General features: G+C 31.2%; 2 protein-coding genes across 2 annotated transcripts in view; one reads left to right on the top strand and one right to left on the bottom strand.

The window, feature by feature from the left end:
- The window catches only part of LOC124418986 (pickpocket protein 28), a 76059-nt gene that overhangs the window by 17618 nt on the left and 42114 nt on the right, over positions 1-16327 (top strand). The window lies entirely within an intron of this gene.
- LOC111685986 (glutathione hydrolase 1 proenzyme) lies at positions 2778-10522 on the bottom strand. Its single transcript, XM_046945414.1, is given in 8 exon segments — positions 2778-3060; positions 3124-3314; positions 3372-3822; positions 3888-4301; positions 7383-7743; positions 8553-8656; positions 10393-10457; positions 10460-10522. Coding segments are annotated over 8 exon segments (1917 nt in total). The 3' UTR covers positions 2778-2792.

Here is a 16327-nt window from a genome sequence, read left to right on the forward strand (position 1 = left end):
TAGACTAGACTATAGACTAGACTATAGACTAGACTATAGACTAGACTATAGACTATACTATAGACTAGACTATAGACTAGACTAGACTATAGACTAGACTAGACTATACATATACTTTACTATAGACTAGACTATAGACTAGACTATAGGTTAGACTATAGACTAGACTATAGACTAGACTATACATATACTAGACTATAGACTAGACTATAGAATAGACTATAGGTTAGACTATAGACTAGACTATAGACTTGACAAGACTGGACTAAAGACTGGATTATGGACTTGATTTTATACTAGACTATATACTGGACTATACACTAGACTATACACTAGACTTTAGACAAGACTATAGACAAGACTATAGTTTTGCTTATATTCTTGACTACATTCTGGTTTATAGTCTTGACGTTGCCTCGTCTACTATCTTGTTATAGCTTTGACTATAGTATCAGTCTTGACTATATTCTTATCTGAAGTCCTGATTATAGTGTCGTCTATAGTTTTGATTATAGTCTCGTCTATAGCCTTGATTAAAGTCTAGTTTATAATCTGGACTGTAGTCCCCTCTAAAGTCTTGACTATAGTCTAGTATATAGTCTCATCTATAGCTTAGCGTCTATAGTCTTGACTATAGTATTGCCTATAGTCTTCAGTTTAGTCTTGTCTATATTCATAACTATAGTCCTATCTACAGTCTTGACTATAATAACGAATATTTTTTCAAATTAATTAATAAAATTACAAAAATTTTTGTTTATTTTTAAAGAAAATTTCTTTTTTTTTTTATTGATATGATAAATACAACATTATCATAAATATATAATTTGTTTTTTTATTTATTAGACAATTAAATATTTAATAAATTATGGGATTTCATTTATTATCGTAGTTTATTACTTGTATACTGTTTTTGAAATGTGTAAAGATCGGAGTTTTATAAACCAGTAAATAGTTCTTTTCTTTTAAATAATTGTATAGTTTAAAAATAATTAATCATTTATAAATAATTATAAAAAAAGAGACATACAAAACAATGTAAAGGACTTATAGACAGTATCAAAAAAATAATTTACAAAATGGAAAATTATTATTGGTTTTGCATTATTATTATAATTAATAACATTATATTTATAATAAAAAAAAAATTATTAAATATTGTACAAAAATAGACAGTTATAAGAGTATTTTTATTTAAAGTTTCTTTAGTTAAAAAGAGTCAATAAATATTAATTCCATTTGGTATAATAGATTTTATTTTTATTTTTGGAAAAAATTATTATTATTTTTTGTAAGATTTTTTAAGCTTAAATTGTAAAAGAAAGGTTTTTATGGGATTTTATTAAATTCTTAAAGTTTTATTTTTATAAATATTTTTCATTATATTTATATGTTAATATCATTACAAAAAGTTTGTATAGTTTAAATACTATTTATTAATTATTTAAATTGTTTTGTTTTTTAATTTCTTTAAATTATTTTCAATATAAAGCACATTTAATTGAGATTTTTATTTTGTTGGTTTTGATGTTATTGGGTTTTGACTATAGCTTTTTTATGTATTTTTTCACATTCTAATTCTAATAACCAGCAATGCCACCTTGTTTTCGATAATCAGCATTTGCATAAATAGCTGTCGAATTTTTAACAATACCACATAATACTGAACCGGGAGATGCCATGGCCTTTAAAACGTGACCTTTATCAGCAAGTAGTTTCAAAATTTCCTACGTTGGGGAAAATAAGTAGAAAAAAACAAATAAATTAAGTTTCATAAAATATTGAATTTATGTGGCAGAGGTCAAAGGTAACACTTTTTTAATTTTGCCTTTCTTAATTATCTATCTATCTATCTATCTATCTATCTATCTATCTATCTATCTATCTATCTATCTATCTATCTATCTATCTATCTATCTATCTATCTATCTATCTATCTATCTATCTATCTATCTATCTATCTATCTATCTATCTATCTATCTATCTATCTATCTATCTATCTTTCTATCTATCTATCTATCTATCTATCTATCTATCTATCTATCTATCTATCTATCTATCTATCTATCTATCTATCTATCTATCTATCTATCTATCTATCTATCTATCTATCTATCTATCTATCTATCTATCTATCTATCTATTTATCTATCTATCTATCTATCTATCTATCTATCTATCTATCTATCTATCTATCTATCTATCTATCTATCTATCTATCTATCTATCTATCTATCTCTATCTATCTATCTATCTATCTATCTATCTATCTATCTATCTATCTATCTATCTATCTATCTATCTATCTATCTATCTATCTATCTATCTATCTATCTATCTATCTATCTATCTATCTATCTATCTATCTATCTATCTATCTATCTATCTATCTATCTATCTATCTATCTATCTATCTATCTATCTATCTATCTATCTATCTATCTATCTATCTATCTATCTATCTATCTATCTATCTATCTATCTATCTATCTATCTATCTATATCTATCTATCTATCTATCTATCTATCTATCTATCTATCTATCTATCTATCTATCTATCTATCTATCTATCTATCTATCTATCTATCTATCTATCTATCTATCTATCTATCTATCTATCTATCTATCTATCTATCTATCTATCTATCTATCTATCTATCTATCTATCTATCTATCTATATCAAACCAAAAACTTACCTCTGAAAAGTATAAACTCTCTCGTATTCCAAAACATTCGGCACCAATTGACTATGGAATCTGGGTGCGTCAATGGCTTCTTTAATATTTTGCTCAAACCACAAAAACTCTTGTCATAACATCAACAATAGCTGAAATAATTTTTGAACCACCAGCAGCGCTCAACGCCAAGCGGACATTAGCTTTTTGATCGGTTAAAATCATGGGCGACATAGAGGACATAGGACGTTTTTGGGGATCTATGAAATTGCTAGGCGAGGGTGGTAAATTAAACAAGTTCTTCTGATCGGGCGTAGAGAAATCATTCATGGCACTGTTGAAAACAATTCCAGTACGTTTACCAACAACGCCGGCACCGAAGCTATTTTTAAAAATGATTTAAAAGTTTTATATATAAACCAATTTTATAAATTTCACAACTTACTAGTCATTAATGGTTGATGTGACCGACACAGCATCTCCGTTGGGAGCCATAACTACTAAAGGACTAGTACCGATATCATCTTCATCCGAAAATTGAGCACCATAATCGTGTACAGATTTCAAAACTGTGGTATCATTAATAAGTTTCCTTAATTGAATGCCGGTTTCGGGATTAGTCAAACGGCTGACCAACTGTAAAAGAAAATTAATTAGTTAAACAAACAATAACATCCTACCCTAAGAGCTCACCTCTCTAACATCATTAAATCTCATATCTCCCAATTCCCAACGTTTAGCGTAACCAAACTTCAAAGCCTCTACAATACGATGTATGGTGGTAGCACGATGTTCATTGTCTTGCAAATCGGCTTTTGTAAAATTGAAACCTTCTAAAATACTCAATACATTGGCGACAATAGTGCCACTGCTAATCGGTGGTACAGCGTACAAAATATCGTTACCCAATTGCATGGTAACCGAACTAACTAAATCGGCTCTATAGGATTCCAAATCGTCATAGGTAACCAAACTACCCAAATCTTTCAAATCTTCAGCCACTAATCTAGCTAAAGTGCCATTATAGAAATCGTGGGCTCCATTATTGGCTAATAATTCGTAAGTGTTGCACAATTCCGGTAGGGGATATAATTTCGTGCCAATAGGATGCACATTTTGTGTGGTCTCATTAACAAAGACTTTGCTGTAATAAAAGGAAAAAATTTGAATACTTTTACTTTTGAAAACAAATATCATGAGGCTTCCTACCTTAAGATCTCATCACTTTTTGTTCTATTAAATTTACTCGAATAGGCTGCATGTAAATGTTTTGTCATATAGAAACCCTCCTTACACAGTTTCAATGAAGGTTCCACTAACTTTTTCCATGGCAGTTTACCAAATTTACTATGAGCTCTTTCATAACCCATCAGCTCACCGGGCACTGCTATAGACAAACCACCGTGCAAGGATAATTTAATGTCATCATTAAACATATCTTGAGTAGTGGCGAACGGTGCTACTTCTCTGGCATCGACTGAAAAGGCTTGTTTGTGACTTTTAACATAGATATTCATGAGCATACCGCCACCGATACCCATGCTCTGTAAGGTCGTTATGCCAACACATAGTAGTGTTGCAATAGCGGAATCTACAGCACTGCCACCATCTTGAAGGATTCGACTGTAATGGAAAATTTTTGAAAATGTTTTAATTAAAGTTTAATTTAAAAGAAATGGTAACGCATATAGAAATATTTCGGAAAGTGGACATCTGCTGCTTATAATTAAGATGGGAGCCGACATAGTATATCTCAAGAATTTGTAAGAGACAGATAAAAATATTTAACATTTGTATACTACTCTCCTAAACTTGTAGTAAACTTAATATTCACTCCCATTGCCAACCATCATTTCACTTGAAATATGTTCCCTTTTCACTTTTTTCGTTTACTAATTTTTTGTCTTGAAAAAAATTCCCCGGTTGTAAAATTTGTTGATGGAATTTTGTAAATATTGAACAGCTGTTCCATACAAAACCAACTATTGTGAATGAATTGCTCACAACAAGTTCACAGTAGCAAATTTCCCTTTAAGGGAACAAAATTTTCACTTCTACTAGCGTTTGTTCCAAAAATGCGAAGTGAACTACGACTTTAAGAGACTTCGCAAAAAAAAATCCTCTTGGCGACAAATACATCCTCAGTCTATACCTTTGTCTATAGTTTGGTCTAGAATCTAGTCTATAGTCTAGTCTATATTCTAGTCTATGTTCTAGTCTATATTCTAGTCTATAGTCTAGTCTATAGTCTAGTCTATAGTCTAGTCTATAGTCTAGTTTATAGTCTAGTTTATAGTCTAGTTTGTAGTCTACTTTATAGTCTAGTCTATAGCCTAGTCTATAGTCTAGTCAACAGTCTAGTCTACAGTCTAGTCTAGTCTACAGTCTAGTCTATAGTCTAGTCTATAGTCTAGTCTATAGTCTAGTCTATAGTATAGTCTATAGTCTAGTCTATAGTCTAGTCTATAGTCTAGTCCATAGTCTAGTCTATAGTCTAGTCTATAGTCTAGTCTATAGTCTAGTCTATAGTCTAGTCTATAGTCTAGTCTATAGTCTAGTCTATAGTCTAGTCTATAGTCTAGTCTATAGTCTAGTCTATAGTCTAGTCTATAGTCTAGTCTATAGTCTAGTCTATAGTCTAGTCTATAGTCTAGTCTATAGTCTAGTCTATAGTCTAGTCTTTAGTCTAGTCTATAGTCTAGTCTATAGTCTAGTCTATAGTCTAGTCTATAGTCTAGTCTATAGTCTAGTCTATAGTTTAGTCTATAGTCTAGTCTATAGTCTAGTCTATAGTCTAGTCTATAGTCTAGTCTATAGTCTAGTCTATAGTCTAGTCTATAGTCTAGTCTATAGTCTAGTCTATAGTCTAGTCTATAGTCTAGTCTATAGTCTAGTCTATAGTCTAGTCTATAGTCTAGTCTATAGTCTAGTCTATAGTCTAGTCTATAGTCTAGTCTATAGTCTAGTCTATAGTCTAGTCTATAGTCTAGTCTATAGTCTAGTCTATAGTCTAGTCTATAGTTAGTCTATAGTCTAGTCTATAGTTAGTCTATAGTCTAGTCTATAGTTAGTCTATAGTCTAGTCTATAGTCTAGTCTATAGTCTAGTCTATAGTCTAGTCTATAGTCTAGTCTATAGTCTAGTCTATAGTCTAGTCTATAGTCTAGTCTATAGTCTAGTCTATAGTCTAGTCTATAGTCTAGTCTATAGTCTACTCTATAGTCTAGTCTATAGTCTAGTCTATAGTCTAGTCTATAGTCTAGTCTATAGTCTAGTCTATAGTCTAGTCTATAGTCTAGTCTATAGTCTAGTCTATAGTCTAGTCTATAGTCTAGTCTATAGTCTAGTCTATAGTCTAGTCTATAGTCTAGTCTAGTCTATAGTCTAGTCTAGTCTATAGTCTAGTCTAGTCTATAGTCTAGTCTATAGTCTAGTCTATAGTCTAGTCTATAGTCTAGTCTATATTCTAGTCTATAGTCTAGTCTATAGTCTAGTCTATAGTCTAGTCTATAGTCTAGTCTATAGTCTAGTCTATAGTCTAGTCTATAGTCTAGTCTATAGTCTATTCTATAGTCTAGTCTATAGTCTAGTCTATAGTCTAGTCTATAGTCTAGTCTATAGTCTAGTCTATAGTCTAGTCTATAGTCTAGTCTATAGTCTAGTCTATAGTCTAGTCTATAGTCTAGTCTATAGTCTAGTCTATAGTCTAGTCTATAGTCTAGTCTATAGTCTAGTCTATAGTCTAGTCTATAGTCTAGTCTATAGTCTAGTCTATAGTCTATTCTACAGTCTAGTCTATAGTCTAGTCTATAGTCTAGTCTATAGTCTAGTCTATAGTCTAGTCTATAGTCTAGTCTATAGTTTAGTCTATAGTCTAGTCTATAGTCTAGTTTATAGTCAAGTATATAGTCTAGTCTATAGTCTAGTTTATAGTCTAGTATATAGTCTAGTCTATAGTCTAGTCTATAGTTGAGTCTATAGTCTAGTCTAAAGTTAAGTCTATAGTCTAGACTATAGTCTAGTCTATAGTCAAGTCTATAGTCTAGTCTATGGTCAAGTTTCTAGTCTAGTGTATAGTCTAGTGTATAGTCTAGTCTATAGTCTAGTCTATAGTCTAGTCTATAGTCTAGTCTATAGTCTAGTCTATAGTCTAGTCTATAGTCTAGTCTATAGTCTAGTCTATAGTCTAGTCTATAGTCTAGTCTGTAGTCTAGTCTGTAGTCTAGTCTATAGTCTAGTCTGTAGTCTAGTCTGTAGTCTAGTCTATAGTCTAGTCTATAGTCTAGTCTATAGTTTAGTCTATAGTCTAGTCTATAGTTTAGTCTGTAGTCTAGTCTATAGTCTAGACTGTAGCTTAGTATATAGTCTAATCTATGGTCTAGTCTGCAGTCTAGTCTATAATCTGGTCTGTAGTCAAGAATTTCAATTTTTTTTGAGAACTTATCAAACAACCCTCGTTAAAAGTAAATTTTTCGTAGTAAACATATGCTAGATTTAATTGTAACTCTTAATAGCATTAAACTTTTATCTCTACGTGACAGGCAAAACCAAACAATAATCCTAATAATCTAATAAACACTATAAATATACAAAAGGATATTTTCAAAAACTTACACAATCATACTTACATACATACAAAAATTTGCAAACATTGCACTTGTACTTGTCTCAAACACTTTCGTAGCAGAAACTATTTTCACTCACCTGCCAATTTTACTGCAAAGAGGTTTGTCTGAACACACGGCAGCATGTTGGAAAACACCCAATGTTGAGGTGAAATTTTCCTCCAAAATGGGTATATCCCTGAGTAAAGGAACCTCCGTGGTGACGGTGGTTATGGCTGGTGAAGCTACGGTAGCTGCAGCATCTAGAGAGGCTTTTGTTACTGCATCATTACCTGTTGCTGATGCTGCCACATCGGTGGGTTGGGTAACATTTAAAGTGGCAATGTCATCAGCAGCAGCTGCAACTGAATCGGCTTGTGTTGTGCCCACTATTGAAGCAGCAAGTGTTTCATTTGTTAGTGTATTATTTGCGGATGTAGCTGTTGATGTAGTGTTATCATCTGACAAAAGAGAAGATTTAAATGTGGAGGGTAAACTTAGTATGGGACTAGCAAAGGGCGATAAAGGTTGTGGTTGTGTGGGGTTATTGGAAGGAGTTATTATTGGTATTGTTGCTGTATTGGAGGTAGCTGAGGTGGAGGTGTTGATTATTGGAGTAGTAGTAGTAGTTGTTGTTGTACTAGTACTAGGTGTTTGCTAACACTGTTGTTGTTGTATTGGAATTTTTGTTGTTGTTGTGAAATTTGTGGGGATTTGTGCTTGTTGATTTTGGCCATTCTACAAAGAGAAAGATGCAAAAGAAGAAAAAACAAAAAAAAAGAGAGCAGACAAGAGAGCAAGAGAACCAAATGTAAACAACGTTAAAAGAGTAAACAAGCACAAAAGCACAAAAATAACGGAAAAATGGAAAAAAACAAACAAAACAAAATGGGCAAGCAACAATTTAAAGGAAATAAAAAGAAAAGTAAATAGTAAAACATGATAAACATTTTTTATTATTGTTTTTGCAAATATAGCAGAGTAATTTTTGATTTTTTTTTAGTTAGCATAGAAAAACAACAAAAATTCGCGGAGAGAGAGAAAAAACAAAGAACAGGGAGAGAAAAAAAACAGAAAAAGTGTAAGTTGTATTTTGATACAGTGCATTTCCTTTTAGAAAAATAAATTAGATTTATTTATCACATAGTTTTTTCTTTGTATTGTAAATATAAAATCATAGTTTTGTTTACAGTAAACGGAAACTAAATAAATGTTTGTAATAAAAATAATTGTAAAAAGCATTACACATTACAGTTGTATTAGTACTTACCACTAAAACATAAGCTGATGATAACATAACTGATTAGGGCGATGCCAATAAAACATATGATGCCTATTGTTAATTTTTTCATTAAATTTAATAATTTCACTCTCCTAAAAGTAGACAAGAGAAAAATTATAAATCAAATTTTCATACAAAATTTGTTAAATGAATAAGACTTCAGCTTCTACTTTATTGACAATACATTGTTTAAAACTATAGCCTATACTTTAGTAAAACTATAGTATCCATCTTAGTCTAATCTAGTTGGAATACAATTAATGTTCTAGTCAGACTAATGTATCTATTCTTGTTTAACTAAGGTCAACAGTTTTGTCAGACTACAATCTCTACTTTAGATTGTATAAACTCCTGTCCTAGGCTACTAAAGCCTCCATTTTTTTCCAGACAGCAACAAGTCGGACTAAAGACTACCTTAGCTAGACCACAGCCCCTACTCTAGACCGACTACATAGCTTGTAGTCTAGGCAGACTCCAGCTTCTAGGTTAGTCAAGTTACAGTCTCTAATCTAGTCGGACTACAGTCTCTAGTCTACACAGACTACATATTCTTATCTAATCTACTACAGTCTCTATTCTAGTTAAACTTTAATCTCCAGTATAGTCACACTGCAGTCTCTAGTCTAGTCAAACTACAGTCTCTAGTCAGTTTGACTATAGTGTCAAGTCTAGTCAGACTACATCCTCTAGTACAGTCTCTAGTCTAGTCACACTACAGTTCATAGACTAGTCATACTACAGTCTCTAGTCTAATTAGACTACAGCGTCTAGTTTAGTCAGACTACAGTGTCAAATCTAGTCAGTCTATTCTATATAGTCCGAATAGACTGACTAGATTTGACACTGTAGTCTGACTAAACTAGACGCTGTAGTCTAATTAGACCACAGACTATTGTTTTAGTCTATCAGCAGCCTCTACTTTAGCCTGACTTAGTCCTTCACATAAGTATATTAACAGTCTCTAATTTATTCTGACTAAAGTCTAACCTAGTCGGACTACACTCTGTAATTTATTTAGACTACAGACTCTAGTTTTTGGCTTCTAATTTAGTCCGAATACAGAGTTTAGTCTAATCGGACTACATCCTCAACTCAAGACATTCTACACTGTCCAGTCTAGTCATACTAGAGTCTTTAGTCAGACTACATTCTCCAGTCGAATATATATAGCTTCTAGTCTAGTCTGACTAAAGAGCAAGACAAGTCAGACTACAATCTCTATTTCAGTTCATTCTAGCCTGAGAAAATCCTGTTTTTTAGTTCATTCACAGATTCTACTCCTTTTTTAATACCAGCAATATTTTAGTTAGACTGCTGTCTCTATTTTACTTAAGCCAGTCTATAGCACTTATCTAGTCAGACTATAGCATCTATTTTAGTTCATCCACAGTATCCACTATAGTCCAACTAAATCCCAATAATTACAGCCGTTATTATAGGCAGTCTACACCCTCTATTCAAGCGGGTTACTGCTACTGATTTAATCAGTTAACAGTGACTAATCTAAGCAGTCTATAACCATTACTTTTTCCATAATACAGTTTGTATCCTAGTCAGGCTACATCCTGTATTGTAGTAAAGCCTCAACTGTATTCAGACTACAGCCTATTAGTCTAGTCATGATAGAGTCGACTTTTATAGTCAGACTATAATCTCTGCTCTTATTTACTCTAATCTGAGTGATCCTGTACTCCAGTCCGATAAGACTCTATACTCTAGCCTACTCTGCTCTTCGTTGGATTTTTTTTTTTGGGAAATTAATCTTTTCCCATCTGTTTAGCTCTAAACATTGCTCGATGGTAATCTGTTGTTCATTACTTATACATACCTTTGTTCCCTCCTCGCTTCTTCAGCTGTTGCTGTGTCATGTATAAATTCACCGCCATTTTTCTCTCATCATCTGTCACTGATTTTAAAGGAATTTTATTCATAGCATCATCATTATTGCTGAGTCCCATTTTTTAAGCCATCAGCTCTAAAAAGAATAAAGCACAAAGGAAACGGAAATATTATTTATTTTGTTTTTATGAAAAAAACTCCCTAAAGATATGCTTTACAAAAGTATTTTATTTTTCAAATAAGTTTTTTTTTCTTTTGTAAAACTTTATACTTTTCACAGAATTACTATTCTATACAACATAAGCAATCGCCAGCTAAATGCACACTGACCATTGAATGTTTTCTTAAATGTTTAACTGTTGGCCATCATTACTCACATACACATAAGAATGCATATAAACTTTAACTAACACATGTTCAGAAAGTTTTTATGTTTTAGGGATAGAAAAGTTTAAACATATTTTTATATATTGTAAGAATTAGTTTAATAAACGAAACTAGAAACGCCGACAAGTTCAAATATCTAAAAAGTTCGATCAAACTTAAATTTGTTTAAAGAGAGAAAGAGAGAGAAACAATCATTACTTTAGTGTCTCTAAGTAATCTAGAGGGTAGTAAGTTTAATCTAAGATTTGGAAAACCCTAAATAGTCAAACAATCACCCCTAACTGCCGGGTATTTAAGAACCAAAGTGCACATGTCGATTTGGATGTTGTTGACGACGACGATGACGACAACAACAACGATGATGACGGCTATATGATAAACAAGATTATGATGATTATTATAATTACAAACGCCACCACACTCACATGAAAGAAAAGGAATCTCTCTCAAAGGCACCATATAGCAAACACTTCTCTACCTACTCATGCATACAAATCCATATAGAAAATCAACATAAAAGCTTTTATGACTTACAAAAGGTTTACGGTGGTGTAATTTAGAACATCAAGTCTGTCTGTTGTTTTTACGAAAAGCAAAATATATTTGAATATCATACATTCATATGCGAACAAAAATGGGTCACATAGTTACATGCAAATCAGAGTTTAATTTATCCAAACTCTTATCCTAATAACAATAAAACACTTTTACTTTCTATATGAATATGCAAAACGAAAAAAAAATCATAAAAATTTTCCTAGAAGCAACAGCAACAAATTTCATTAAAAATTATGGTAGAAGAAATTTTAAAGTGAATTTTTAATTTATAACGTTTGGTTAGAAGGCGTCTATTAAAAGTTGGGTTGAAAACAAATACCCTGAATATTAGGAGAATACTTCTGTTTTGCTCCCGCAATTATTTTTATGCATTTGCTAATGTTCGTTTATTTTAATAGACACGAAACTATTAAACTACAAATGATGGAATTAGAATATTTGAAGAATTTGATATGACATTAGAGATAAGAATTTCATTTGAAGAGTATTTGAAAGGTGGTAGGATAGTTGCACTACCGTTAGAATGCATATTTTACTGTAATCGGAGTAATTTATACTATTATAGTCCGAGTTTAAAGACTATATTATTTATAGTATATTCTATAGTCCAGTCTAGTCTAGTATATAGTCTAGTCTGTAGTCTACTCTATAATATAGTCTATAGTCGAATCTATAATTAAGTTTATAGCCTAGTCTATTGTGTAGCCTATAGTGTAGAATATAATGTATAGTCTAGTATATAGTATAATCTATAGACTAGCTGTAGTCTAGTCTTATATATAATGCAGTCTATAGTTTAGCCTATCGTCTAGTCTATAGTCTAGTCTATATAGACTAGTTATAGTCCAGCCTATAGTCTAGTCTAAAGACTAGCTATACTCTAGTCTATAGTTTAGTCTATTATCTAGTCTATAGTCTAGTCTGGTATAGTATATAGTCTAATCTATAGTTTAGTTTATAGTCTTGGCTTTAGTCTAGTCCATAGATAAGTCTATAGTCTAGTCTAATAGACTATACAACTTACAAATTAGTCTATAGTCTAGTCTGTTCTATAGTCTAGTCTATAGTCTAGTCTATAGTCTAGTCTATAGTCTAGTCTATAGTCTAGTCTATAGTCTAGTCTATAGTCTAGTCTATAGTCTAGTCTATAGTCTAGTCTATAGTCTAGTCTATAGTCTAGTCTATAGTCTAGTCTATAGTCTAGTCTATAGTCTAGTCTATAGTCTAGTCTATAGTCTAGTCTATAGTCTAGTCTATAGTCTAGTCTATATTCTAGTCTATAGTCTAGTCTATAGTCTATAGTCTAGTCTATAGTCTAGTCTATAGTCTAGTCTATAGTCTAGTCTATAGTCTAGTCTATAGTCTGTTCTATAGTCTAGTCTATAGTCTAGTCTATAGTCTAGTCTATAGTCTAGTCTATAGTCTAGTCTATAGTCTAGTCTATAGTCTAGTCTATAGTCTAGTCTATAGTCTAGTCTATAGTCTAGTCTATAGTCTAGTCTATAGTCTAGTCTATAGTCTAGTCTATAGTCTAGTCTATAGTCTAGTCTATAGTCTAGTCTATAGTCTAGTCTATAGTCTAGTCTATAGTCTAGTCTATAGTCTAGTCTATAGTCTAGCCTATAGACAAGCTATAGTCTAGTCTATAGTTTAGTCTATAGTCTAGTCTATGGTCTAGCCTATAGTCTAGTCTATAGTCAAGTCTATAGTCTAGCCTATAGTCTAGCCTATAGTCAAGTCTATAGTCAAGTCTATAGTCTAGCCTATAGTCTAGCCTATAGTCAAGTCTATAGTCAAGTCTATAGTCTAGTCTATAGTCTAGTCTATAGTCTAGTCTATAGTCTAGTCTATAGTCTAGTCTATAGTCTAGTCTATAGTCTAGTCTATATTCTAGTCTATAGTCTAGTCCATAGTCTAGTCTATAGTCTAGTCTATAGTCTAGTCTAAAGTCTAGTCTATAGTCTATAGTCTAGTCTATAGTCTAGTCTAAAGTCTAGTCTATAGTCTAGTCTATAGTATAGTCTGTAGTCTAGTCTATAGTCTAGTCTAAAGTCTAGTCTAAAGTCTAGTCTATAGTCTAGTCTATAGTCTAGTCTATACTCTAGTCTATAGTCTAGTCTATAGTCTAGTCTATAGTCTAGTCTATAGTCTAGTCTATAGTCTAGTCTATAGTCTAGTCTATAGTCTAGTCTATAGTCTAGTCTATAGTCTAGTCTATATTCTAGTCTATAGTCTAGTCCATAGTCTAGTATATAGTCTAGTCTATAGTCTAGTGACTCAAGAATTCTGAATTACAATTTACTTTTGAACACCTCTAATACTATGAATATGTATGTAGTGGACGTATCTTTCAAATATTATGGACTGCAAGTATTTTTAGGTTAATTGGCAGTAAATATCGTTTTATGTGTAATAATAATTACATATTTAAACTCTTTTTTTTTTTTTTGTAATTTAGGTCACATACACCTCAATTCCGTTTCTGTAAACATTGTGTTCGTACAACATGCAACAATCACATTCTACTATAATACATCAAATTGTAAAATAAACATAAAATAATATTTAATGGAAACGAAAACGTATTTGAAAAATTTTATTTTAATAATAAAAATATGTAATAACAACAGAAAAGCAATCATTTTGAAAGGATATTCATACATAAATACAGAAGAAGTAATCGTATAAGTAGCACTTGGCTTAAAAATGGGAAAGGAGTTCTCCTATAAAATGTATATGACACCTTGACGTATGAGTAATATGCCTTTAGGCGTAGTTTATTTTTAAACATAAAACTGTTTCCTTTAATTTAGTTCATTGGTTTAATAACAATTTTCTATAGAATTAAACTTTTTTGATATGTATGGTTGACGTCGTCTGTTCGCATGTCATGTTCGAAAAGTCAAAACACGTTTTGAACCATTAATTGGTTTCCTTTGAAATTGTTGTCCAGTTAAAAATTGTTTCGTGTGATAAGCAATCGTTTAGTTTTAATTGTTTTCAATATATATTGAAAATATTATTTTGATATTATTTTCAAGATAAATTTACAATTTCGTAATTACCAAGTTTATATTTTTCACAAGAAAAAAAAATAATAATAATTTTTATTAATCTAGACATTAATTGATAAAAATCTTAAAGCTTAAGTTGTGACTCTATGTAATGCTACGATGACATATGATTAAAATATATTTTAGTTTTCCTCTTATTAAAATCCAATTAAATGCAATGAGATTGTTTTGTCATGATATCAGTCTGTACATATTTTGCAAACTACAAAGTAAACTAAACTGTTCATAATAGAACAGATGACAAAAAAAAACTTAGATTTAGATACAAAAACGCATTCACAATATAAGTTATAAAATACTTTAGAATTTTTCGCCATTCATACACCGTCATGCTTATGCATGATATGGTATAATATTTTTTTGATTTTTTTTAAAGCAAATGTTGTTGTGTTTTTATCGCAATGTCATGTCAAGTTAAATGGATCAAAATGTTATTCATCCGTTTAATAAAATTTTTAAGTTCGTTTGTAGTTTTTTTTGACTAAAAATTAGAACATATTTTTGCGTTTGCATTTAAGAATTTTGTGGCTATGAAAGCAAACTATAATATAGGATTTATATAGTTATGTGCTTAGTTAGTGCAAATCTGTATTAGTGCAAGTTAATATCAGTTTAAGTAATAAAATAGAAGATAATGTCTATATTTTCATGTTTTTATGGTTTCATTTACATTCACAGATACGAGAATCGAAATAAAATTTTGTTAAAAAAAGTCTAGTTTGTATTCCAGAATTTAGTCTCTTTTAGTCTAGTCTGTAGTATAGTCCTTAGCATACTCTAAAGTCTAGTCAAAAATTAAGTCTAAATTCAGGTCTAAAGTCTAGTCTAACGTCTATTTTAAAGTCTAGTCTATAGTCTAGCCTATAGTCTAGTCTATAATCTAGTCTATAGTCTAGTATAGTATAATCTATAGTCTGGTCTGAGGTCTAGCTAGTTTGCATTTATGAATATAGTCTCTTTTTGCCTATGAATATAGTGTCTATAGCCTAGTCTAAAGTCTAGTCTATTCTATAGTCTAGTCTGCAGTCTAGTGTAAAGTCTAGTCTATAGTCTAGTCTATAGCCTAGTTTATAGTCTAGTCTATATCTAGTCTATAGTCTAGTTTATAGTCTAGTCTATAGACTAGTCTAGTCTATAGTCTAGTCTATAGTCTAGTCTATAGTCTAGTCTAGTCTATAGTCTAGTCTATAGTCTAGTCTATAGTCTAGTCTACAGTCTAGTCTATAGTCTAGTCTATAGTCTAGTCTATAGTCTAGTCTATAGTCTAGTCTATAGTCTAGTCTATAGTCTAGTCTATAGTCTAGTCTATAGTCTAGTCTATAGTCTAGTCTATAGTCTAGTCTATAGTCTAGTCTTAAGTCTAATCTATAGTCTAGTGTATAGTCTAGTCTAGTCTATAGTCTAGTCTAGTCTATAGTCTAGTCTATAGTCTAGTTTATAGCCTAGTCTATAGTCTAATATATAGTCTAGTCTATAATTTAGTCTAGTCCATAATCTAGTATATAGTCTAGTCCATAGTCTAGTCTACATTCGAGTCTATGGTCTAGTCTAATCTATAGACTAATCTTTAGTATAATCTATAGGCTATTCTTTGGTCTAGTCTATAGTTTAGTTTATTGTATAAAGTCTAGTCTATAATATAGTCATAGTATAGTAAAGTCTAGTCTAATCTATAGTCTACTCTAAAATCTAATCTATAGTCTGTAGTCTATATGACCTAGTCTGGCCTATAGTCCGGCCTATAGTCTCGTCTATGGTTTAGTCTATAGTCTAGTCTAAAGTTTAGTATATAATCTAGCCTCTAATCCAAACTAAATTGTCTACTAAGTGTAGTTCAGTATGTAGTTTTACAGATCAGACTATTTCAAACATTTCTTCAAAATTTAAAATGATTAGCCATCTTAA

This window comes from Lucilia cuprina, chromosome 3 (genome assembly GCF_022045245.1).
Source record: "Lucilia cuprina isolate Lc7/37 chromosome 3, ASM2204524v1, whole genome shotgun sequence".
NCBI lineage: Eukaryota > Metazoa > Arthropoda > Insecta > Diptera > Calliphoridae > Lucilia > Lucilia cuprina.